Source organism: Agrilus planipennis, unplaced genomic scaffold, assembly GCF_000699045.2.
Source record: "Agrilus planipennis isolate EAB-ADULT unplaced genomic scaffold, Apla_2.0 scaffold278, whole genome shotgun sequence".
NCBI classification, from domain to species: domain Eukaryota; kingdom Metazoa; phylum Arthropoda; class Insecta; order Coleoptera; family Buprestidae; genus Agrilus; species Agrilus planipennis.
The window spans coordinates 131,747-157,169 of record NW_020439104.1 but is presented as its reverse complement, the minus strand read 5'-3'; the positions used below and the strand labels follow the sequence as shown (position 1 = coordinate 157,169).

Sequence of the window (25,423 nt, the reverse complement as noted above, 5' to 3'; positions counted from 1 at the left end):
TTCAGTTACTCCATCAGGCACCACTTTGAATGCACACGCTAAATATAGAAAACAAAAAAAAATGCAAGTGGTCGCTACAGCTTTTGTTATTGTTGTTTTATAACGTACTCGCAACATATTGAATTGATTGTTTTACATATACTTAAAGTTGTAGGAATTCCACAACATTTCTTGCAATTATTTGCACAGATACATTTAATGACGCATAGCGAGTTGTCGGATTTTCTCGAGTGACCGTAAAGAAAACCGGTAGCGCTCAACTTATTTCGCTCCCACTCGAAATTTTATTGTATATATATATATAGATATAAGCAATTTTATGCTACAATAGTTCTATTTCCCTTTCGATTTCAAACTGAGAACGTAGGGTGCCCTTGCCATTGGGTTATCATTGCGTTCTCGTATTTTGTTTTCAAAACAAAAGTCTGCAGTATAGTTTGTTGTCAGAATTTTAAAAGTGTTAGTGAAAAATCGTTTTCTTCTTTTAGGAATCATCAAAAACTTTCGTTTTAAAATAATTTCAGTGAATAATAAGAATAATAATAATAATAATCATGTGGTTCTTACGTTTTTTGTGCTTCGTTTTGATTTTGCCTTTCGGATTTGCAGAAAATAAGAAACCCCATATAATTGTAATTGTGGCGGACGATATGGTAAGAAATCGTTTTTTTTTATAGTAGTCATGAAAAATTTATTAAACAAGTATATTAAGAATTATAACTAGTGGTATTACTCAATATCATCAAACCTTAGACGTAAAACTATTAATAAATAGTATAATATATTAGATCTACGTCTATTTACTGAATTACTCTGATAGTGATAATGTGGTTTGCCATAGCCCTTTTTACAATATTAAAAGACATACATAATGTACAATTAAAAGTTTAATGAAATGTACCAAGTAGGTAACTTTACAATGAAATCTTTTATTTTTGAAGCTGTAGCATGAACTGTCTACTTTGATGTGCTTCTTTAGTTTGTCAGTAAATCAAAATTTAAAGCAATAATAAGCATTTCTCTATCTATTATTTTGAACTGCATATAAGAGCAGCTTGTTATACGTATGAATATATTGCAAGGGAAGTAAATTAAGGCAAATTGGATGTTTCTTGTTTCAAAAAGGACATGAGATTTCAACATTTTACCAACTATCCTTTGTTTATTATTTTGTACACACATACCTTCTATCCAGAAAAAAAATACTGTTCCCTAAAGATAGAAAAAGTTAATATATTATGTTGTCGTCAGAGACATATTAGAAGCAAAAGCAGGGGTTAAGAGGAGTAGAGGTAGCCCTAGATTAGATTACTGTGCGCAGATAGTTAAGGATGTGGGATGTATTAGGGAAATGCAAAGATTAGCTCAGGATACGAAAGAGTGGAGGTGCGTGTCCAATCAGTCTTAAGACTCACTACCTCATGATGATGTTGTCGTCGATGATTTTTGATGCGTATTTAGGACATCAACGCGAGCGAAGCCACGGGTAAAATCTAGTTTACAATAAATACATATACTTAAAATGTTTGATTGTTACCATTTTCCAACAAATCCCAAAAGTCAATGTAGTTCATGACGTGAATGACTAAAAGCTTGCTGTCAATGGTCAATAACATTTATTTACAATTTTTGAAAGCTACATAATGACTCAAAACATCAAATTAATAAATTTCATTCACACATCGTATATTACTAGGGAATTTACCCGTTAATTCAATGAATCATAGTAACTCGATGGCAAATAACACTAATCAAAATTTCCTGAAATGAGTAACTAAGTTGCAATACATGTAAATTTCCTCTAAACCTAGCAATAAATGTAATGATTGTAAGGTTTATGAGCAGCGGGACCTTAAGGTTATTTCAGCAATAGCAAGGAATTTTTATAATAAATTTTAAAGAAATGTGTAGGGTTAACAAATTTCAACGTTCGTATAGGATAACTCGATATAACTATAAGAGATACAAACATATTAATGGTAGTTTCTTTATCTCAATTTTTGAAACAAATTGATTGACGTTTTCAAAAACATGATATCGTCTTTTGTTTTCTAGTTATAAACAAAAGTAGAAAATTTCGAATTTTGATGTTTTGGCTACAAACAAATTTTACTATTTTCAGATGCTATTTTACATAGAATGTAGTGGTGTCAAAAATTAAAAAAAAAATCATCACCTTTCGGGTTATATCATAAACTTAAATTCTTTTCAGTAAAAATCATAATTGGCAATGCTTTAGTTAAAAGTCTTTTCAAATGTATACACATAATATGTGGGGTCGCATTCCGTGTGGGTAAACATTTAATTGCAAAAATTATCATCTCGTAGTTTACCCCTTTCATTATTTATATTAGATTCTAGTAGGCGTCTGTCATTTATAATATATATCATAGTGACCACCCGTTAATCATTTTAAAGATTCGTTTGTCTATATTCATATTACAGACAGACAGACGAAGCCTTCGTTTGCAGTGCCAGAATTTTTTGGCAACAACGAGCACTACTGGTGTCAGAGCACCTTGATCGGCACCGCTCTATTCTATGTAAAAAAGTTGCTGAAAAACGTAAAAGTTGTTTTTTTGTAATACTACAAACAACTAAGATAAAGACATGTAACCAAAACTTAAAATTTTTAACTTTTGTTTACATATAACTCAAAAACAAAAGACGATGTCAAGTTGATGCCATTAATTTTTGGTATCTCTAATAGTTACCAAGTTCTCCTATACCAGGGATGGCGAACCAATGGCACGCGTGGCATCTAATCTGCAACAACAGAAATCACACTAATTTTACTTTAATTTAAATTACACGTATAATTTAAACATTGCAAAATGTTCCTATTTTTTGCCGTAAATAAAGAATTTTGAGTTGATATAATTTATTATTACTATTTTCGCAATAATCACAGAGACAAAGTTATTTGATGGCATGCCTATGACCTATTAAACTTTTCTTTATAAAAATGGCACGTCAATTCGTAAAGGTTCGCCATCCCTGTCCTATACAAACGTCGAAAGCCCACCCTGTACTTGTTTAAAATAGATTGAAGTTGTTGAACAAAAGTCGTCATAATTTGACTATTATACATAATATGTATATTGATAGAAATAGGAACGGTTTAATATTGAAAGTGTAACACGGCACGTTAAACAGGTTCAGCAAAAACTGTAATTACGACCTTGAACTTGTCTGTGCTAAATTAATATCGAATAAATTACATCAGCCGTAATACACGGCCAGTGAAGTTTTTCACGGTCACGAAAATAAAATGGTTAATAAATAAATAATTATTACGAAGTAATAAAAATGATCGGTATATATATAATTGCAATTGCTACGCCGCTGTTACATGGTTTACATGTTTTATAACCGCGTAAGTAACACTTATCGTTGGTATAAATTTAGATATCAATAGAACGGTATTTTGGGTATAATTTATTTATAAAAAAGTCTGAGTTCGACTCAATAGACATTCACCATGCTTCATTTTACTTTCTTAGTTTTTAGTATCCAAAATTGTGTTTTCAGGTTTTCTGCTTGATCGCTCATTGATATCTCTTCGTTAAAGATTGGAGGAATGTTCTGTTGTGTATATGATTTATTGCTGTAGTTAAAAACAATACGTTATTTCGATTTTTATACCACTGTTAAATGAATATGAAGTGGTAGTGACTGATTCCCGAGGAAGGTGTCCTCGGACCTACCGACTAAAGCCGTTATAGAACCGATTATTGCCCTCTTCAGCCGATTGTGGTTATTAATGTTATGAGATTGTGTATTTTGAAAATGAGCTATGCGTTTGTGTGTGTGTGGGAGCGGGATTATTTTAGGGAGTTTGGTAAGTTATCCAGGTAGTTAAGGATTTCGTCAGGAAGGTCGGGAGCGATTGCCAATAATTTGGCAGGCCAGAAGGATTTTCGAGTGATTCTTCGTGGTATATGGTATGGTGTTTTTGTTGTGTTGTTGTTATCAATGGGTCTTTTAGTGAAGTTGGTTTGTAAGGTGTTTATACGTGTGGGAATTGCTGTAATTTGGAAGATGAGATTCTATTTATTCTCGCGATTTTGCGTAAAATACAAATAAATATTTTTATGTGTGAAATGGTGTGGCTGTGATTAGCAATACTGCGCTGATATTACTCGATAATCTATAAGAGGTCGATGTAAATCCTGACTTATATACCTACCATCGCACTAAAGTAATTTAAGAAGTGGCAAAAGGTGGCAATCGCTACCCTAGAATTATCCAATCCAGAATTATACCACTACGGAATTAAATTGAAAATATAAATAATGTACAAAGAAGTGTAGAATAAAATATTAAGACATATACCAATTGCGGCTTATCAAAAAACTAATGTCGTGGGATCACGTATATTCCCGTACACCTCCGTACCCTGTTACAGGTAACAAGTATAGAAATGTACTTGTATATAAAAAAATAATAACCCGAGTTACAAAATAACTGGCTTTCTTCTTCTTGATACTACTATTTCAACTCCATGTTTGTTTAAAATTTATAAAGTTGCAGGTATTTATAACGATAAGACGGTTGTTGTTTCGTAATAAATAATCTACCCTAAACGAAACTAATTATATAAATACATACTTATTAAAGTTATATGTGGTGGTGACACCTTTGATTGACCGAGTTGACGAAACAGGAAAGGTGCTATAAAATGATTTAGGCATCATTCGACAAAACAAGAACATAACAAGTAAAATTGCACAGTCTACGAAACAAAAAATAGACGAAACGGGAATGTACCTGTAAAATCACTATCCGGCGCTTTTTTAGTATGTTTATGAGGTCTATTCAAAAAGTGTCGCAGATTTTGTGTTTTTTTTTAATTTTTTTATTTATTCATGAATATCTATTTTGTTCCCTTCAAAGTAGTCCCCACCAGATATTATACACTTGTGCCAACGTTTTTGCCAATCCTCGAAGCACTTCAAAAATACGGAATACGGTGGCTGTAGCATTATTAGCGTGTTATTTTTGGCCAAAAATTGGCTCACAGGATAGCAGGGGCGTTATCATGGTACAAAAGCCAATTCCATAAATCCGAGCGTTTCTGGCGGATTGCTTCGTTCAATTTGCGTATAACCTGCAGGTAATATTCCTTATTGACCGTTCTACCCTGTGGGAAAAACTGCAATCGAAGAAAACTGTAAGCAAACCCTTCACATTCGACCTCACTTGGCGTGCTTTTTTCGATCTTGGCTTTTCGTGCGGCAGCTTCCATTTTGATGATTAAGCCTTGGTTTTCACGTCATAACCATAAAGCCATGATTCGTCACCAGTTATAACCCCCTGGAACAAATTTAGGTAGTGGCGCTAGCTCCTTAGCAACGTTAATGCGATGCTGTTTTTTGTCAAAACTGAGCAATTTTGGTACAAATTTCGCGGTGACCCGTCTAATGTCCAAATCATTGGTAAAAATCGAATGGCAGGAGCCAATCAATATGGTTAGGGCCTCAGCAGCTTCTCTAACGGTGATTCGGCGATTGGCCAATACCATTTTCTTCAGTTCATCAATGTTTTCGTCTGTTGTTGACGTGCTCGTGCGTCCGGCACGTTTTTCGTCATTCACATATTCTCGGCACTCTGAGAACATTTTGTACTATCGATAAATGCTGCTTCGGTTCGAGGTAGCTGCACAATATCCTATAGTCAACATTCGAATATATGGAACTCGCGGAAATTTAAAATTCGCGAGACTTTTTGAACAGACCTAGTATATTGATAGTAGTATGGTCAAAAACATTTCAATTTTTGAATGTCGCACTTTAATTTTGCCAACACCAATAATAGTTCTGGAGTGAACTTTTTATTTATTACAGTGCGACGTTTCGACCTTCAATTTCGGTCATCGTCAGGCTGAAAAACGAACAAAAGTTACTATGTCAACATCAAAGCTAAAAAAATTTTTAGCCTGATTACCGAAATTGACGGTCGAAACGTCACACTCTAATAAATGAAAAGTTCACTCCAAGACTATTGTTGGTTTATGGAAAAATTAGAGTCTTGAAATGTAAATAAATTATTATACAACAACCAAGAAAATTAGATTCCTTTTTATACATAATCTACTAAAAGTTATTATTGAATGAATATCAATAAATAAAAAATATTGTAAATGCATACACATAAAATGCATAAGTGGACACTTTTATCTTTTATACGTTCAATATGCGTTTTTGATCTAATGACTAGGTACTAATGTTGAAAAACTACATCTTTATGTTGTCATATCTTTTATTGAGGCGGTTACCTATAAATGTATAAATAATACAAAGCAAATTATTTATTAATGTAGTAAAGATGCCTTACTTCCAGCCAATCTATAAAACAGACATTATCTCATTTATCTTAACCTTGAAACATACATGGAACTAAAATTCTTTTATGTGCTTACTGTAGCGGGTTTCTCGCTTAACTGCTTATTGGAGTCTCCCGTTTGTAAATTAAAAGGATGTGTTACTAACTGTTTTTTTTTGTTTAGATTTCAAAAATCAAAAAGTTACTTCTACATATATAATTTAGCAATAATTATACGCATTAGGTAGCGAAGATGTTTTTGTTCAATGTTTCCAAACTTGAATAATTTTTTTTTTGATATTCATAGCAACATTCAACTCTGCGACGAATGTCTTATTGTTTCCGATGTAACTCTATATGTGTACTTACCTCATCTTGTATTTCTTTCTGTCATATATTACCTACATTGTACACCCTATGTAAATTAAAGAACGTGTTCAGAACGAATCATGTTGGTTTAAGATAAAACCCAAACCGATTAATAACTGTTCTGCTTCATCATTATCATAAGGTCGTCAGTCCCAATGATGCCCAATTCCCTCCCGTAGGTAGTTTTGGTTAAAATATAGATAGTCGAATTCCCTCCCGGGTACTAGCCGAGTTCCCTCCCGTTCATATCAGCTCCGATAATTAAGTTAACGACTACTTACCGATTTTATTTATCCAAAATAAATATTTATTTATAGTGCACTTCAGTAAATTAAAGATAAAATAATTTCAGAAAGAAAACGCATATCAGTTATGAAATGTTTATTTATTTAATTTTAAAATGGTTTCCCACTACCTTAACAAATTCAATGTTTGGAAATTCGTGTGCGTCTAGCTTTTTGATGCAATCATCTAGAAAAGCATTATTAATTTTAGTTTGTCTTGTTAACAATTTTGTAAAATTAGATGAAACACTTTTTAACATAAATTTCACATTGAAAATCTAGTAAAACAAGGTCATCCGCCCCCATTGGGAGGCAATTGATGTATAATTGGGAGGGAATTCGACATACCGAAAACTTTAACCCTAATTAAAAACAGGTATATGGGAGGGAACTAGGCATTATCCGTTAGTCCTAAGACTAGTTGGACACGCACCTCCATTCTTTCCTATCCTGAGCTAATCTTCGCATTTCCCTAAAACTAGATCGACGCACATCCTTAAATATTTGCGAACGGTAATCTAATTTAGGTCTACGTCTACCCCTCCTAACTCCCGTTTCTGCCTCTAATATGTCTCTGACTAGATCTTCATACCTAAAGAGAAATTTAACTGATATTATTTATTTTAGATTTATAAGTACCAATTAATGTGAATGAAACACAAATAGTTTTTAAAAATTTTTGAACTTTTTCATCAAAAACACATTAACTCTTTACCAAACGTAAAAGTTTATTCTGTTTATCAATATGCAGGGTATTTACTTACATATAAACATTACAGAACTTATTTGATACGCATTTAACAAAATTCTTTATTCATTAAAGCCTTATTTTATTTACTGAGGATTACATAATTTTTTCAGAAATAAATTTAAACGATTGTTCAAGATCTTTATTTCCTCAGTTCTTAAAATAAAATAAATTTTCGTAAATGTAGCTTTATTTCTTAATACGTATTTAATTATTAATTGACATTGCTCAAGGTTACAGGATAACTTTCACTTTTTAAAATGTAGATTATAAATGCATTTATCATGTACTGCATATTAAAAAAATAGACGTAAGCACGTATATTTGTAATACAATATGTTACACTAGTAAGTGGAATATTTACATTTAATTCCTTTTTTAAATTATTCACTAATGTATAAATTGCAAGAAAAATTATTTACTTGTTACGTATATTAAACCCATTCGTATACTAACCTGTGACATATGTTCTAGGGAACTTTTATTTTCCTTTTTTTTTCTATTCACTAGCACCTTTATGAATTAAATATGATTTTATAAATTACTCTACAATCAATCTGTATTATAATCATGTTTATTTTATGTACACGTCCGGCCAGTTCAACAATTAATCAATTAGTAAAAGTAAAAAACCGAAAACTAGTTTAGAAACGTTGTACCGTGTTAATTATACAGGGTCGTCCTAAAAAAAAATATCGTATTCATATGAATTTAATTAGCAAAGTAACATTGAATTTGTGGAGAATAAGAATAAGATATTTCTAGTAATTATTATACCTTTTCAGGGACGTAGCTATAGAAAGATCCTATACCAGAATGTTCTGACCCATTTGTTGGCATTAATGAATATTAACGTACCCTTATATAGCCATAAACCGTAAATTTTAAAACCGCAATATACCTAATCTTCGGAAAGGCATTTCGTTTTTTTTTGTGGAAATGAAAGACAGTTCTGACCTTTTCTGTTGAAGTGCATCATTCAGTTTGTCCAGCTGATGACAGTAGACTTCCGAATTAATCGTTGTGTTAACCGGTAAAAGCTAAAAAAAAAACGATTCATTTAAAATCCCACCAAACAGGCAGCATCACTTTTTTTGGTGAATATCGGCTTTGGAAATGGTTTAAGCCGGTTCATCTTTTTTGCTCCGTGACCTCTTGCGTTTGACGTTGTTGTGTACAACCCATTTTTCGTCCCCAGTGATGATGCGCTTCAAAAACGGATCATTTTCGTGACTTTTGAGAAGCGAATCGCAGACGTCAATGCGGCGATACAGATTTCTCTCTGTGAGAACATGGGGAACCCATANCCGAACGCGGAGGCCGATTGTGCCTCTTTGTCGCTCGTTCCGCGCTCTCGCTTGCACTTCAAGCCTTAAATGGAACGCCTCAGAGCGAGGTAACACCGCATGAGTCATGTTTCTTCGTGCGTGCAGCCGGCTCCATCGAATTATAGGACGTTGTCACGTCAAAAACAAACACGTTACATTTTGACTATAGGTACTATTTAATATATAGTAAGTAAGAAGAAGTAATACCCTCTTACAGAATCTCAGACAATGATGTAAAAACTTGGTACATATTTTACAAAAACTTATGATGGCCCACAACAGTATAGATATACATTTATTCAAAAGCAATCTATGTTTGAATGTACAGATGCTTATATGGCCTTCAATAAATCAGTCTCAGAGATTTTAGACCTATAAGAAAACGTTAAAAAGACTACAAATTTTACCTCTTTATAATATAGAATGGTTAAAACAAGAAGGCGAAGCCTGGGTTTGTAGTTAATTGTAATCTTAATATATATAAATTACGTGTCACGTTGTTTGTCCGCGATGGACTCCTTAACTACTTCACCGATTTTAATAAAATTTGTACACCGTGTGCAGTTTGATCCAACTTGAAAGATAGGAAATGTCAAACTTCCAAACGTTTCATACATATATAAAATGCTAATGTGCGTACGTAAAGGCAAGGTTTTCTCTATCACCAGCAACTCCTATCAACTTCCCGTTGTGGTGGTAAATACCCCTTGGTCTCCTGCTAAAAGTAGGGGAGTTTGGTCGCAGTGGATGGTTGTGGGTGGCGAAAATGTGAAAAAATATATATCTGTCCTGTTTTGTAGCTTATGAGACATTTTGGAAAGTTCTAAAAAATTCTAAAATGATCCAGGAAGCTTCATAATGTGTGCAACTGTTACAATAGATCTAAAACGTTCTAGAAGGTTCTAAAAATTTCTGGAATGATCTGGAAAGTTCCAAATTGTGTGCAACAGTTAAAATAGACATGGAATGTTCTAGAAATATCTGGAACGATCGGGAAAGTTCCAAACGTCCGCAATTAATTATCAAGAATTTTTAGAATTTTCTAGATTTTGTCCAAATATTTTAGAATATTGTAGAACGATCTACTATTATTAAGAAATTTTATAAAGGTACAGGGTGGTGTGTCATTATCGGGAGTAATTTTGTGTTCTGCAACATTCTAGAACGACCCGAGCAACGCCGGGTTTCGCTGCTAGTATCCTATAATATATGTATATCCCATAAGATAATTTGATACATTAGTAAAAGTTGTGCTTATAAATATTGACGCAGTCTAACAAATAATCCTTCTGTTAATTTTTAATATTGTCCTTTTCATACATATGCCTACGATTAACCTTACGCATATCACACACCTCATATCGATTTCCATTCAGGATATACTTTGTTTTGTTTTCGTCATAATGACCCTCGGTCACGTTTATTAGAACGGAAATGACATCGACGTCATATCGATGGGTGTATGAATACTTGCTACCCACTCGTTTGCTTTTACATTGACCTGTGTTTAACATAACAATCTACTCGTTCGATATATATATATATATCCGGTATTACACAAGATAATGAAGTTTTTAATAAAAAAATTAAACTGCCAAAAAAAGTGAAAAGCAAAAAATAATAAACCTTTATTTTATTAACCTTAATAACTAAGTTCTTCAACTAATGTAAGTATACCTAAGTAATTTTGAGTCGACACTAAACAATCAATAAACAAAGATCACTAAATTACCTTAAATTTATTGAAATAACCATTATTGTTATTGTTAATTTTATTTGGTTTCTTTAAATTTAAGGTAATTTAGAGATCTTTGTTTATTGATTGTTTAACGCCTACTCAAAATTACTTAGGTATCCTTACATTAGTTTAAGAACTTAGTTATTAAGGTTAATAAAATAAAGGTTTATTATTTTTTGCTTTTCACTTTTTTCGGCGGTTTAATTTTTTTGTGGAAAAAAATTTATCTTATAACTTTTTGTGGCTATAATGTAGATACTAATTACTACTACTACTACTACTGCTACTATTATTTTCCTACCACAAATTATCTCCTGTTTCCCTACCCCTAGGATTAGATTTTTTTCCAAGTTTATATTCTCTCAAAAGTTATACGTGGTCTTACATTACAATCGGTGAGTGAACAACAATCATCCTTTTAGGACTGGAATCTTTTCTCAAAATTTATATAGGACCAACTTTGCGATTTACCCTTTCCAATAAAAAAAGAATTATCAAAATCGGACTACTCTGTAAAAAGTCATACATAAAAAAAGTATGCGTTGACTTGAGAACCTCCCTTTTTTTCGTCGGTTAAAAATACAAAAGAAAATCAAAAACAAAAAAAATGTCTAAGGATACCTTCAGTTTAAAAATAAATGTCTTAAATAAAACTTTTTTCACTCGGAAAGGCAATGGCAAACCACATAAATATAACGTACGAAAATCAGAAATGATTTTCAGTGCTTAAATATTCTTTAATGTGTTGTTGCATTTTGGAATTGTTTTTCTTTAATTGTACATGATACTTCTTTGTACCAGAAGGTCACAAATGACTATTATATATGATGCAGTTGTCAGTAGCAGACTTTTTATGAATATGCGATTATAACGGTCATTGTATATGGATTATCTACTTTGGAAAACCCAAACATCATTACGCATGTAAATTGCTCTCGATAACTACAAAGCAGTTCCAATTAAACTTGAAGAAATTGACGTATTTAATTAGCATTTTCACAGATTCTTTAAAAACGAACAGGAACTAGAAACGACTATGAAGTAATGAAATAACTGAATTAAAAATGCACCTACATCTATTTCTAGATTTATAAAGTAAATAACTGGTCAATGTTAAAATTAATCCAATGTCGATGATAATTTCACAATTAGTATGTTATTATGTCTGTTTTGACATACAGTGCATTCGCATTATAAAAAGGCAAAATGCAGCAATATTTAAGCTATTTGAAAATACATATTATTTAGTTGTTCATTAAATACTAACCGTAAGTTGTTAAACGTACAATTAAGTTGAATGGTATAACATTTTTGTTCATCATATTATTTCTTACTATGAATAAGATATTCAAAATTGCGATCTCAGTCTCAGTGAAGTTCCCAACGGTTCCAAATACAGAATTTTCAATTATCTATCTTTACGTATACATAAAAATGAACTGTTGAACTGCATTTTTTAAAGCTCATAGGTTGTTTATATGGAATTAAAACACAAAAGACTTTAAAAACAATTCTGTGCTTCTATATTCGGGTTAATTTTCGAAACGGCTGAACCGATTTTCATGAGATTTCTTTATTCACGCGGACGAAGTCTCTAGTAAAATAAATCTTCATAAAAGTTGATATTTCAAAAATTTCTACTTTTAGAATGTATGCTACGCAAATCGTTAATCATCATCGTAAGGTCGTCAGTCAATCATCTCTACTTTTTCTTATCCTGAGCCAATCTTCGCATTTCCCTAAAACTAGAACATCCCATATAATAGTATTAGTCTAGTCTAGTGGGAAATAATTAAGAAGTGTAGGCCAGCTAAGGAACAGTGGGTTGATAGGATGTGTAAAAAGGTAGAAGAAAAGTTTGATGTAGGTAAAACAGATGAGGCTTATAGTATAAAATTAAAACGAATTTTAGATATGAAAGATACAGTAGTAATAATATATAAGAAACGAGGCAGGGATCATTTTGATAGAAAATGAGGAAAAGGCAGACAGGTGGAAAGAATATTTAGAGAACCTATACGCAGGGCATGAAGTAGGAGATATATTAGAGAAGAAAGATAGTGTGGAGATAGGTGAGCTAGGTTATCCCATAATGAGAGAAGAGTTCGATGTAGCATTAATAAATTTAAATAATAATTAGACGCTAGGTGTAGATGGAATACAGGGGGAAATCCTAAAATATGCAGGACAAGAAGTTAGAGATCGTATGTTTAAGCTAGTTGGTCACATTTACGAGACGGGGAAAGTCCCAGAGGATTATAAAGGGAACGTAGTAATAACCATACCTAAAAAGAGGGGCGCGGATATGTGTACTAGACATTTAGAACAATTAGCTTAACTTCCCATGCGTCAAAAATCTTAACTAGAATTGTACATAGGAGAATCGGAAAAAGATCAATTTGGGTTTAGAAAAAATAGAGGAACGCGGGAGGCCATTCTAGCTTTACGGGTGACAATAGAGAAAACGATAGAAAAAGGAAAGAGTGCGTACATGAGATTTGTAGATTTAGAAAAAGAATTGACAATGTTAAATTGGACAGTGGGTTGTTCTAGTTTTAGGAAAGTGCGAAGTTTAGCTCAGGATAGGAAAGAGTGGAGATAGGTATCCAACCAATCTTAAGACTTACGACTTTATGATGATGATGAGTCTCATCTAGGTCTACATCTACTCCTTTTGACTCCTGTTTCTGCTTCTAATATTTCTGTAAGTAGCCCTTCATGCCTGAGAAAATGTCCTACCAACGTATCTCGCCTATTTCTTATTGAGTTCCATAGCTCCCTCATTTCTCCTACACCTTCTAGTACCTTCTCATTTCTAACCTTTTCTATCCACGGTATTCTCATCGTTCTTTATTGAATCGTTGTTAGCAATGATTTACTGAGTATTCCTTCAATACTTTCTTATTTTATTAGTTGAAAGTTAAGAAAGTTTCCATATTATTATAAAATTGTGATAATTTTCGTAAATCCTTCTTAAACAAATCTATTTCACTGAGACAGTGCTCGTATAATTATTATTCAAAAATTTAATTTTTAGATGCATTTTACATTTTTTTTATTACCTTTTAGGGTTTTAATGATGTAGGTTTTCATGGAAGTAATGAAATTCCAACACCTAACATTGACGCTTTGGCATACAATGGCGTTATTCTGAACAGTCATTATACGCAAGCCCTATGTACACCGTCCAGGTCTGCTTTTTTAACCGGAAAATACCCCATTCATTTGGGTATGTACCCACCATCACAAAACAATTATTAATTGACTATTAATTTTACACATTTTCTCATAAGATTGTTGTTATAATATACATTCATGATATATATAGTATAGTAAAACATTATTGAGCGATTGCGTGATGTGATACAGTTCAAGAAAACAATATAATTAATCTTGTATTGCTCTTTCGTTTACTCACCCTTAGAGCGCACGCGGCATCAGATTTTTGAAAAAGGGAAATATGCACAACCAATTATTTGTAGGCATAGTTTTATACCGTATTTTTTGTATTTGCGAGCGACATATGTATTGGGCCGTAATAAAAAAAAAATCGGTTGTCTGTAAAGTCGGTTTACTGACGATAGTTGAACGTGACAACGTCATAAGAAAATACTGATGGAATGGTTTCATTTTTCAAAAGAAAATTTTAATTTTATTTGTTTGATAGATATTTTGTATGGATATAGAGAAGGAGGTAAATGGAAATGTATTATTGTATAGCAGCTGTCCACGCGGACGCATCGCTCACTCAAGTAGGAGAGAGACAGATGTCGAACGCTGCCGAACGCGGAGGCCGATTGTGCCTCTTTGTCGCTCGTTCCGCGCTCTCGCTTGCACTTCAAGCCTTAAATAGAACGCCTTAGAGCGAGGTAACGCCGCATGAGTCTTGTTTTTTCGTGCGTGCAGCCGGCTTCATCGAATTATATGACGTTGTCACGTCAAAAAAGTGAACAAAACCTTATACTCGCAAAACTTGAAGCATATGCTATAGATACATTTTTTGAATAAAAATGTAATTAAAAAGTTTTGTTCAAAACTATATTATAAGCACAAGCATCTACTCGCAATTTAACTGTTACCACAACTTTTTATGAATAAAAAACAAGTTATAGTGTAAGAAACTAAAAAACTCGCTTTAATAGCAAATCGAACTAAAAAACAGAAAATCATTTTTAATTACTGATATTTTATTCAACAGCCATAGACAGTCTACTAACCCATCAACTAATCATTTTCAATAATTCTAAAATAAAAATGAAATGATAAAAGGGAAATTATTTTCATAGTAAAAAAAGCTTGGGATGTTTTTATTATATTTTTATAGTAACTCTACTTTTACAAATAGATACCAGGTACTAGAATTATTGAAAATGATTGAAATATATTGAGTTAGTAGACTATCTATGGCTCTGTTAAATAAAATATCAGTAAATAAAAATTTCTTTCTACTTTTTAGTTAGATTTGCAGTTAAAGCGTGCTTTTTAAACTGTAATTTATTTTTTCATTTTTAGTCATAATCTTAATAAACGGTGATAGTGATCGGGATACGTGATATTTAATGTTTCTTACACTAGCGACATGAAATTTCTGTTTCCCAGTGCTATTGGTGTAAACACGTTCAGATTTTGAAACCGAATCAACATTGTGACAAATACATCAATAAAAAGGGGGATTGATGACTTTAAATATGCAGACAACATGCAATTCATTAAAAATGTTTACTAGTGCTAATGTACGAGGGTGGATTGATAAGTTTCCGGCCTAACCAAGAGATGACGCCACTAGGCCTACCTTGAGGTGACATTCTATAGTACCATCCTTGGATAGCTTGTAGCTATAGTTTCAGCCCGATCTCCTTGCTAGTGTAGGTTTGACAGCACGCTGAACAAGACGCCTCTGTGGTTTTCGTAAAAATGGAAAAGCAGGAAAATCGTGCTGTCATCAAATACTTTTATTTGAAGGGGTTAACGCCGAAGGAAATTAAAAAAGAGATGGACTCAACACTGGGGACATCCTCCCCGTCATATTCAACCGTTAAGCAGTGGGTTTCCGAGTTTAAAAAGGGTCGTGTGAGCACCTCTGATGGGCCTCGCTCAGGACGCCCCGTTGAGGTCACAACTCCAGATATGATCGAAAAAATTCATCAAATAGTGCTGGGAGACCGCAGATTGAAAGTGCGTGAGATAGCTGAGACCTGTAAGATGTCATATGAACGTGTGCAACATATTTTGCACCAACATTTGCATATGGAAAAGCTCTGTGCAAGATGGGTGCCGCGTTTGCTAACAGTCGACCAAAAATTGATTCGAAAAAACATTTCTACCGCAAATTTGTCATTGTATAAGCGTAATCCAAGCGAATTTTTGCGTCGATTCGTAACCGTTGACGAAACGTGGCTCCACCACTACACTCCTGAAACCAAAGAACAGTCTAAACAGTGGATTGGACCAGGGGAACCAACTCCAAAGAAGGCAAAAACAATTTTTTCGGCGAACAAGGTTATGGCTACTGTTTTTTGGGATGCAAGAGGTATTATATACATTGATTACCTTGCAAAGGGTAATACTATCACTGGTCAATACTACGCAGACTTATTGCAACGTTTGAGTCTGGTCAGGCCGGAAACTTATCAATCCACCCTCGTAAGTTGGTCGGGTTCTGTACATGGCGGTAAAATTTAATGAAACCATGATAACCTTGGGGGTTCAAAAGTACCATGCGTGGTCACTGGGGGGCTTAGGTTTTCGTCATGTAATCAATATCTTCTAGGGTCTAGGGAAAACTCGCGTTTTTTCGAGCTATATTCAAAACTTTCTGTTTGCAAAAATGATTTAAAACCATATTTATGAATTATTACGTGAAAACCAGAGTAGGAGGGTGATCTTAGGTAGGTATGTGCTACGGGTGACCACCGAAGGGGGGGGGGGGTAATTATTGTAAAAGAAAATCCTGGAAGAATATTACTGGGCGATGATGGATACCGATTATAACCGTGGCTGATTACACCATTTAGAAATCCTAGTAATGCATCTGAACAAGTCTACAACAAATCGTTTAGGAAGAAACAGTGATAAAGGTGATTTGGCTAACTTAAGCGCAGGTTTCCAATTGTGAAATAAATGTGCCGAGTTGAATTACAAAACGTTCCATCAGTCATTATTTGTTGCATCGTACTTCACAATATTGGTAGATTTTATCGCTTGCAGATACTCATTTTCCTTAAACAAATCTTCTTGAGTAAAAGCAAATCATTATTTATACAAATTGAAGTAGATGCTAAAAAACTCCAGTCATTTACTTTGAGCGTTTGATCATACTCATGAGTATTTGCTTTTTTTTATTCATACGGTCCATTGCTACGGTGTATGTCTATGACGTAAACGCAATCTCTCAATAGCCTTATAGTTATATATGAAATAAGTATTAATCTGAAAATTCATTTTCGAATTTTTTACCCACTACAAACTAGCTCAAATTAATGAGGAAAATTTGTTGCTGTTGTCATACTCTCGCAAGGAATCGAACCCGTCACCTCTCGTAGGTTAGTAGTCCGAGCATTGGTGCGTAAAGCCAAAGGTCCCAGGTTCGATTCCCGGCGAGGGTGTGACAACAGCAACGATTTTCCCTCATTATCTTGAGGTAGTTTCTAGTGGGTAAAAAATTCGAAAAATGAATTTTCAGATTAATACTTATTTCATATTAATAACCACCACTAAAATGTCAAATTTATAGTTTTACATATATTTCTTTCAAAGTGCTTTAAAGCAGTGAATTGAAATTTATTCGATTACGAATTTGAAAAATATTATTATAACTCTTTTAATTTAAAAACGATAGTTTGTAAGCGATACAGATCATTAAAAAGTATTTTTACAATTACTAAACAAATGTACTTACGTCGATATGTTTTAAACAGCTAATACGGACATTCTATTGAATATCTTGTACATACAAATATACATATTGTGATATGATTAGTTAATGAATGTCACTATTACGTAATTTATTTCAAAACTAATGTGTTCACCAGAAAATTCAAAATAATAATAGAGTTACCTTGCCTTCTGATTATTACAAGATAAAGTAATCAGTACTTTAACCTGTATTTAATTCATTTCTATCACTATCACATGGTTTGAAGACATTAAAGCACTTCAATAAAATATAAATCATATTATATTATATAATCTAGTTTCAAACGATTTTTGATTGCCAGCAATTAACAAAATTTTGACAATTTAACGGAATACCATCTTACATAAGGTATCTCATAATTAATTTATTGTTTTTGCTAAATTTAAAGTCTAAACTTGTGTCAGAAATCTATTTTTAAATAATTTATAACAAAAAACATTATTAAATTATGTTAAAATCCGAGTCAAGTCCGCAATGTTTGGAAACAATTAAATATTAACACATAAACCTACCTTGATAAAGGCTAATAACAATAGGCAAAACGGTGGATCTGGTTTTAAATTAAATAAAATATTTATACCTTACTTTTGGTTCTGAATTCAACATTATCTGTTCACTAAAAGGAAAAAATTGATGCTATAAAATTATTAAATTTTGTAAAATCTTGCTTTGCTCTATAGTTCTCAAATTCGTTGTACATATACTGGGTGGGCAAATTTCGAAGTTTGTAGAAGACAACTCGGTAACTATAAGAGATACAAAAAATTTAATTGCGGCTTCTCGATCTCCTTTTTTGATTCAAATTTATTGGTGTTTTGAAAAACTTGCTGTCGTCTTTTGTTTTCGAGTTATCAGCAAAAGTTGAAAATTTTTGTTTTGGCTACATGTCCATATTTCAGTTGTTTGTAAAATTAAAGAAAAAACAACTTTTACGTTCTTTAGACACGTTTTTACATAGAATTCAGTGTTGTCGGAAAAATTTAAAAAAAAAATCCCCATTCGAGTTATGACATAAACTTGTACTTTTTTAAATAGGAACCACAGTTGGTTATGCTTTAATCGAAAAGATAATTTTTTCTTCTTTTCAAATATATGTAATATATGGGATCGCATTCGACGGATAAACATTTAATTACAAAAATAATCCTTTGGTAGTTTACGTCTTGCATTTTTTATATTGGTTTCTAGTAGGCGTCTGTTATCTATGTGAAAGTGATCACCCATTTACCATTTTAAAAATCCACTCTTCTCTAGTTATATCATTTAGACAAAGAAACCTACATTAGCAGTGCCGGAATTTTCTGGCAACAACGAGCACTACTGATTCGATAGCAACCCTCATCGTATCGTCGACGTTAGATCTCAAGGAGGGTTTGTTTTCTGGATAACTTTTGAAATACGTTTCTGGTACCACATTAGAATTGTTATTGCTTTGAATGATTTTGGTATTATCTGGATGTGCACCATCTTGCTGAAAAAAACTATTTGCTTCAGCTAGTGGTAAATTTTCCATAAACTCCTCGTTTAAAATATCATGATACCACTGGCTATTAAAATGCTCTTGATACATATGATAAGTTAGAACACGATAACAAATCCTCCTTGAGATCTAACGTCGACGGTGCGATGAGGGTTGCTATCGCACCAGTAGTGCTCGTTATTGTCAGAAAATTTCGTCACTGCTAATGAGGCTTCTTCTGTCCAAATAATATAACTAGGGAAGAGTGGATTTCTGAAATGACCAACAGGTGATCACTATCACATAGATAACAGACGCCTACTAGAAACCAATATAAAAAACGCAAGGGGTAAACTACCAAAAAAATATTTTCGTAATTGAATGCTTATAGCATTATTTGCAACCCCACTTATTATATATATTTAAAAAGAGGAGNAACCGCAAATATGGAAGAAGTTATTGCAAAAAATATACCAAAAAGTTCACCAAAAAGAAGAGAGATAATAAAAGTGCCTTTTGATGATGGCAAACTTAATAGCAAAATCCTAGTTCCAAAAGCTGCAGAAAAAAGGCAGATACCAAAGAGACATCGTCAATTTGCTCAAACTATCGATTCCTGCTTCGATAATGAAGAATTTGCTGCCGAAAATGAGGATGAAGAAGTCTGCCCCTGCATTTATTGCAATGATCTTTATTCGCGGTCTAAGCCGGGAGAAAGCCGGTCAGGATGCATGAGTTGTTTTCGTTGGGCTCACGCTTCTTGTGCTAATGTCTCAAAGAAGCCTAAAAGATTTATTTGCGAACTTTGTTCTTAAAATTTTGGTATGTCATTATACCGATATTTAGTGTGTCATTTTGTCCATGATATATGGACAAAATGGTTTTTTTGATTCGTCCATTTATTTCTTAATATTTAATTTGATATAGTTCCTATTCAATTAAAAGACTGTATTATTAGTAGTCAATGAACCTAAGATGATTGTCAATGTATGAGACTGATTATAATTACAATAAATAAAGATATATGATTCAAAATCAAAACACCCTGTCATTTTGTCCGTACTTCCCCTACAATGTCATAACTCTAAAGGGGTGTTTGTATTTAATTTTTCCGACACCACTGTGTTGTATGTAAAAAAGTGTCTGAAGAACGTAAAAGTTGTTTTCTCTAATATTAAAAACAAACAAAAAATACAAGTAGTCAAAACTCGAAATTTTCATCTTTTGTTTATAAATCGAAAACAAAAGACGATAGATAATTTTTGAGAACACCAATAAATTTATCTCAAAAAAAGAGATCGAGAAGCCGCCATTAATTTTTTTGTATCTCTTACAGTTACCGAATTGCCCTACACAAACGTAAAAATTTGCCCACCCTGTACACACACATTTCATTAAGATATAAACATTTTTCTTCGCACTTACGCATTATTTTAAACACTTATTTATTTGTAATTGTCTCAGTAAGGTCTAGAGTTAATTAACGTCCTTTTTATGTAAATGTCCGGCACAGCCTTCTGTAATTGTTTCATTAGACACGTTCTTTGCACCTATCAAAACGGACATATACAGGTGAAAGTTATAAAACATTATGATCGTACACAATCAGCTAACCTTACGATTAGACCGGTTCAGAATCAGCCGTTTTGCATCAAGTGCATGTGGGGACATTTTTATGACCTTTTACCTTGTCCGTATCTACTACATGATGGACTTGACGGATCTTTTGTAGTATCCACACGCTCTAGTTGTCGACACAAATTTCTCGTTTTAATAAAACCGACAGGTCGTTTAATGCAGCAATTTGTTTTTTTTTCACTGTATTCAATTACACCTCGTGCTGTCAAGGCGCAAAACATTAATTCATTGTAATTGACAGTGAGACTTGTACAAATTGGCCAATACAGAATGCGTGCACAATCGTCCTTCGCAATTATATTATATTCGGAATTACTTGCAAACACTTTTTTAATAATCTTCGCGATCTATTATACCACGAAACACAACAACAAATACAAGTTCGGACTGGAAATTAAAATGGTCCTTTTATTTGAATATTTGCTAAAAAGGTCTTCATTCACTGAAAAATAAGCCAGTCCGGCTCTGCACAGCCAGATTTTAGATTTTTTCTTTGATAATTATTACTTAAACGAAAAACATACATTTGAATCATAAAAGCAGTTTTACAAATCGAACGAATATTTTACAGTAAATGATACGTTTTCTACTATTTCAATTTCCTCAAAATGGTTACAATAGGATCTAATTTCAATTAAACTAGTACAATCATACATAAGTATTGAGAACTCTTTAATTTCAGTCCCATTAAAGTTGCTGCTCACAACTCACGTTGCTTAGTGGTGGAGCAATAGTGCGTAAAACCACGTACGCGGGTTCAATTCCCGGCGAGAGCGTGGCAACATCAACAATTTTTCCTCATTATTTTGGGATTATCTGTAGTGATAAATATTAATTCAAAAATTATTTTACTTTAATGTACTGAAATTAACTGCAAAAATTCTTCTAAATAACTCTTTAATTGTTTGTAAATAATATTTATTTTTATAATTTAGTCATAATTTAAAACGAAAACGCAATTAAAGTAGAAGGATTTACGTACATATACTTACAAGTTACAATAAATCATGAGCACGATTTTATTTAAATTAGGTTTTTGTTTTGCAACTGCAAATGCCGCGTCGGAGGAAAAAAGGTAAAAAGTAATAAACTTGATTTAATTAAAAAGTGATACATTTTAATACTAAAGAGTTATTTCATTAGTTCGCGATAGCATTATAATTATTTACCTAAGCATCACAACGTAATACAGTAATAAAAATTTAACTGATAAAACAATTTCATTGTTAAAACGTCTAGAATTACGTAATAGTGGCAATTACATTAATTATTATTAATTATGCTTTTATTTGTAAAATAATTTTATAGGCATGCAACATTTAGTAATCCTTGAGCCCGAACCTTGGGGTTTACCATTGAACGAAACTTTGTTACCTCAACATCTGAAACGTAATGGCTATGCTACCCACGCAATAGGAAAATGGCATTTAGGTTTTTTTAAAAAAGAATATACTCCGACATATAGAGGGTTCGATACGCACTTTGGTTACTGGCAAGGTCTTCAGGATTATTATCAGCATACTGTGCATGCCACGGTAAATAAAGTCATTAATAATAATCTACCTTAAGGCTTCTAGCAATCCTCACTTTAGATATATACACTTTCCTTTGTTTATTTAAATTTCGAATTTCTTCATTGGTCGTCTAGTTATTACATTTAATAGAAATAATTAATCAACTCACACACAAAAAAACACAGTGCCTACAAACAGTTAAACTCAATTCTATTCACAAATGGTGGAGGTGTCTCACACTACTTTGGCAATGTAAACTTGTAAACAAAAAATTAACAGATATACTGAAAAGGTTAATGGGGTATGATATTTTTGGAATTCAATATAAAAGCACTCCTGCAATTATTTTCGTTCATTCAGTTTATAATAGTCCAATAATTACACTAAATTAGTATTTTTAAATTTTGAGAAAATGGAGACGGTCTGATACATTAACGCAGAGCCCAAACCCCTGGGTCCAGAGACTTGAAATTTTACACAGGCGCACTAAGAAAACCTTTTTTAAGGTTCAACTCCTAAAGGACTAAAAAGGCTGTTAAAATTTTGCTGTAGGTACCGATTAAGACATAGCCCAAACCGTTAGTCAGGAAGTTTGAATTTTGTACAAAGGTTCCTTCTACAACGGTACCATCTACTAAAATATGAGTTTTCAAAATACCATCCCCTAAAAGTATAGAATGGTAGTTTGCTATATAATAGAATTTCTCGCGAACGAAATCACCTTTAAAAATAGCTTTCTACGTTTCCAGTTTCTCTTCTAGTATAATGAAAAAATTGTTTTCAAATGAGTTATAATTGTTTAATCTACAATACTAAGTAAATCATGTATTGTTTGTAGTTTATAAAATCAATTTTTTTATCTTTTCCTAATATATCAACATTTCAACATGGTCAGTGCAAGAGTCTTCTTATATTCAATAACAAAAATATACCTCATTAAAAACGTTTTACGAATTTCGACCGCTTCTCTATTTATATTATTACCAGTGTATATTATTACCATTAATAAGTTTTATTATAAATTATAAGTATGGGGATGAATACGGTTACGACATGAGGAGAAATATGACGGTGGATTGGAGTGCCCAAGGAAAATATTCGACCGATTTATTCACTTCCGAGGCCATTAAATTAATTAAAGAGCATGATAGCAATCAGCCTATGTTCATGTATTTTGCACACTTAGCGCCCCATTCTGGGAACGACGATAATCCTCTTCAAGCACCTGACGAAGAAATTGCCAAATTTGGCTACATTGCTGACCCAGAACGTAGAATATATGCTGGTAATTTTTAAATTTCACAGTTTATAATATTAAAATTTAAATAAATCGTTCAATAAATAAAAAATGGTGTACTTCTAGCAATGGTATCTCTATTAGACCAGAGCATTGGAAAGGTTGTTACGGCTTTACGAGAAAAACACATGCTTGAAAATTCAATCATTCTTTTTATGTCTGATAATGGGGCACAACCAGAAGGCATTCACGCCAACCACGGCTCAAATTATCCTTTACGGGGGGTAAGTAGATACATAATAATGTTACAGTTTTTGAATTTTCTAATTAATAAATGTTTCAGGTCAAAAATTCACCATGGGAAGGTGGAAATCGATGTGTGGCGGCAGTATGGAGTCCCCTAATTAAAAAACCCCAGAGGGTTAGTAATAAGTTGATGCACATATCCGACTGGCTTCCAACTTTCTATTCAGCTGCCGGACTGAACAAAACAGAATTAGGTGACATCGATGGAATAGACATGTGGCAGGCGATATCAGAAGACGCACCTGGTTCCCGAACGGAGATGTTGTACAATATTGATCCAGTCTATAGCTATGCATCTATACGCAAAGGAGATTGGAAGTACATAAACGGAAGTACATCAAAGAAAAATGACGGATGGAAAGGATCTTCCGGTAGAAGCGAACTTTACAAATACGATGAAAAATCAGTTTTGTCTTCCAAAGTGGCGGTGGCTGTTGCAGGAATGATTACGTCCAAACAAATCCAAGAAAAATACAGCAATGACCAACACAAAGTTAACGAAAGTGCTTCGACTTTCAAGTTCCTAGATTCTAACGTAATTAGTCAAATAAGAAAAGAGGCTACAGTTAATTGTGGTCATCCAAACATTGAAGAAATGCAAGATAAACATATCTGTGATCCATTTGTATCTCCTTGTCTATTCAATTTGAAGGACGATCCCTGCGAAAGAATCAATTTAGCAGCTGATAAGCAATCAACAATGATCAATTTAGAAATGCTTCTACAGCAATATAAACGAGGAGCTGTAGATCCCATCAATGTACCTGCTGATCCCCTCGCCAATCCAAACCTGTACAATAACACTTGGGTAAACTGGAAAGATTATGAAGTGACGAAAAAAAAAATTTCATACAAGGTCTTATCTCCTTTGGCTATTGGCCTCATATCGGCTGCATGCGTTGCCTTCCTTATTGTTATTGTTACGTTGTTAGCATTTACTACCAAAAAAGCTAAATCAATTAATGGATCTATATATAATGAATATGAACAAGGTAATTGTGAAGAAAATATTGTCGATGATGACATTAAAATTAAATGTAATGACCAAGCGTTTGAACATAAAGAAAAATTGAAGACGGGCTCATTCAAGGAGCCTTTAAAAATAATCGAATGACGGATTGTACGAATACTAGTCTTTCTGTTGTAATTACTAGTCCTAAAGTAATAATTCATCGTTAATTTATAAAGTAAATGTGCTGCCAAATACGAAGAACCCAAATAGAAACCGAAATGGTAAAGGATTTAAGTATAAGCTTCTGTGAAGTATTGCGAGAGGAATACGAATGCACAGTATTACTACTGCTTTATAATATGTGGAAACGATGCTTCAGTGAGGAAAGAGAATATTTCGGTCATTACAAATAATAAATTTCGTCATCGTCATCATTATGTTAATTATCACGATACATTAAAAAAAAGAATAGTATTATAAACGTAATAAATGCCGGTAGTATTATGTGACAATTATTTGTTAAATTGAGTTTTGGATGAATAAACCACTATTTATTTTATTTTTTTGTACTTTTATGGGCTATATATTAAAGTATGGATTTTTAGATACG

At 32.9% G+C, this 25,423-nt stretch overlaps 1 protein-coding gene across 3 annotated transcripts; it reads left to right on the top strand.

Annotated features, from left to right (window-relative positions):
- The first annotated feature begins 322 nt into the window (after positions 1-322).
- LOC108741453 (arylsulfatase B) lies at positions 323-25,372 on the top strand. 3 transcript variants are annotated; one of them, XM_018476270.2, is made up of 6 exons: positions 324-653; positions 13,861-14,020; positions 22,113-22,339; positions 23,348-23,603; positions 23,682-23,839; positions 23,899-25,372. In XM_018476270.2, the coding sequence occupies exons 1-6, from the start codon at positions 555-557 to the stop codon at positions 24,973-24,975; spliced, it is 1,977 nt and encodes a 658-aa protein (XP_018331772.1). In that variant the 5' UTR covers positions 324-554; the 3' UTR covers positions 24,976-25,372. The 3 variants fall into 3 exon arrangements, with proteins under 3 accessions (XP_018331774.1, XP_018331772.1, XP_018331773.1); XM_018476271.1 differs by lacking the exon at positions 13,861-14,020 and having other exon boundaries at positions 571-653; XM_018476272.2 differs by lacking the exons at positions 13,861-14,020; positions 22,113-22,339 and having other exon boundaries at positions 323-653.
- Positions 25,373-25,423: the final 51 nt, after the last annotated feature.

Bases quoted from the DNA above. Each gene is read 5' to 3' on its own strand.
- LOC108741453 (XM_018476270.2), top strand. From the start codon at position 555: ATGTGGTTCTTACGTTTTTTGTGCTTCGTTTTGATTTTGCCTTTCGGA. The intron at 654-13,860 runs GTAAGAAATCGT...ATTACCTTTTAG, and splicing joins TAATTGTGGCGGACGATATG to GGTTTTAATGATGTAGGTTT. The intron at 23,604-23,681 runs GTAATTTTTAAA...GTGTACTTCTAG, and splicing joins AGAACGTAGAATATATGCTG to CAATGGTATCTCTATTAGAC.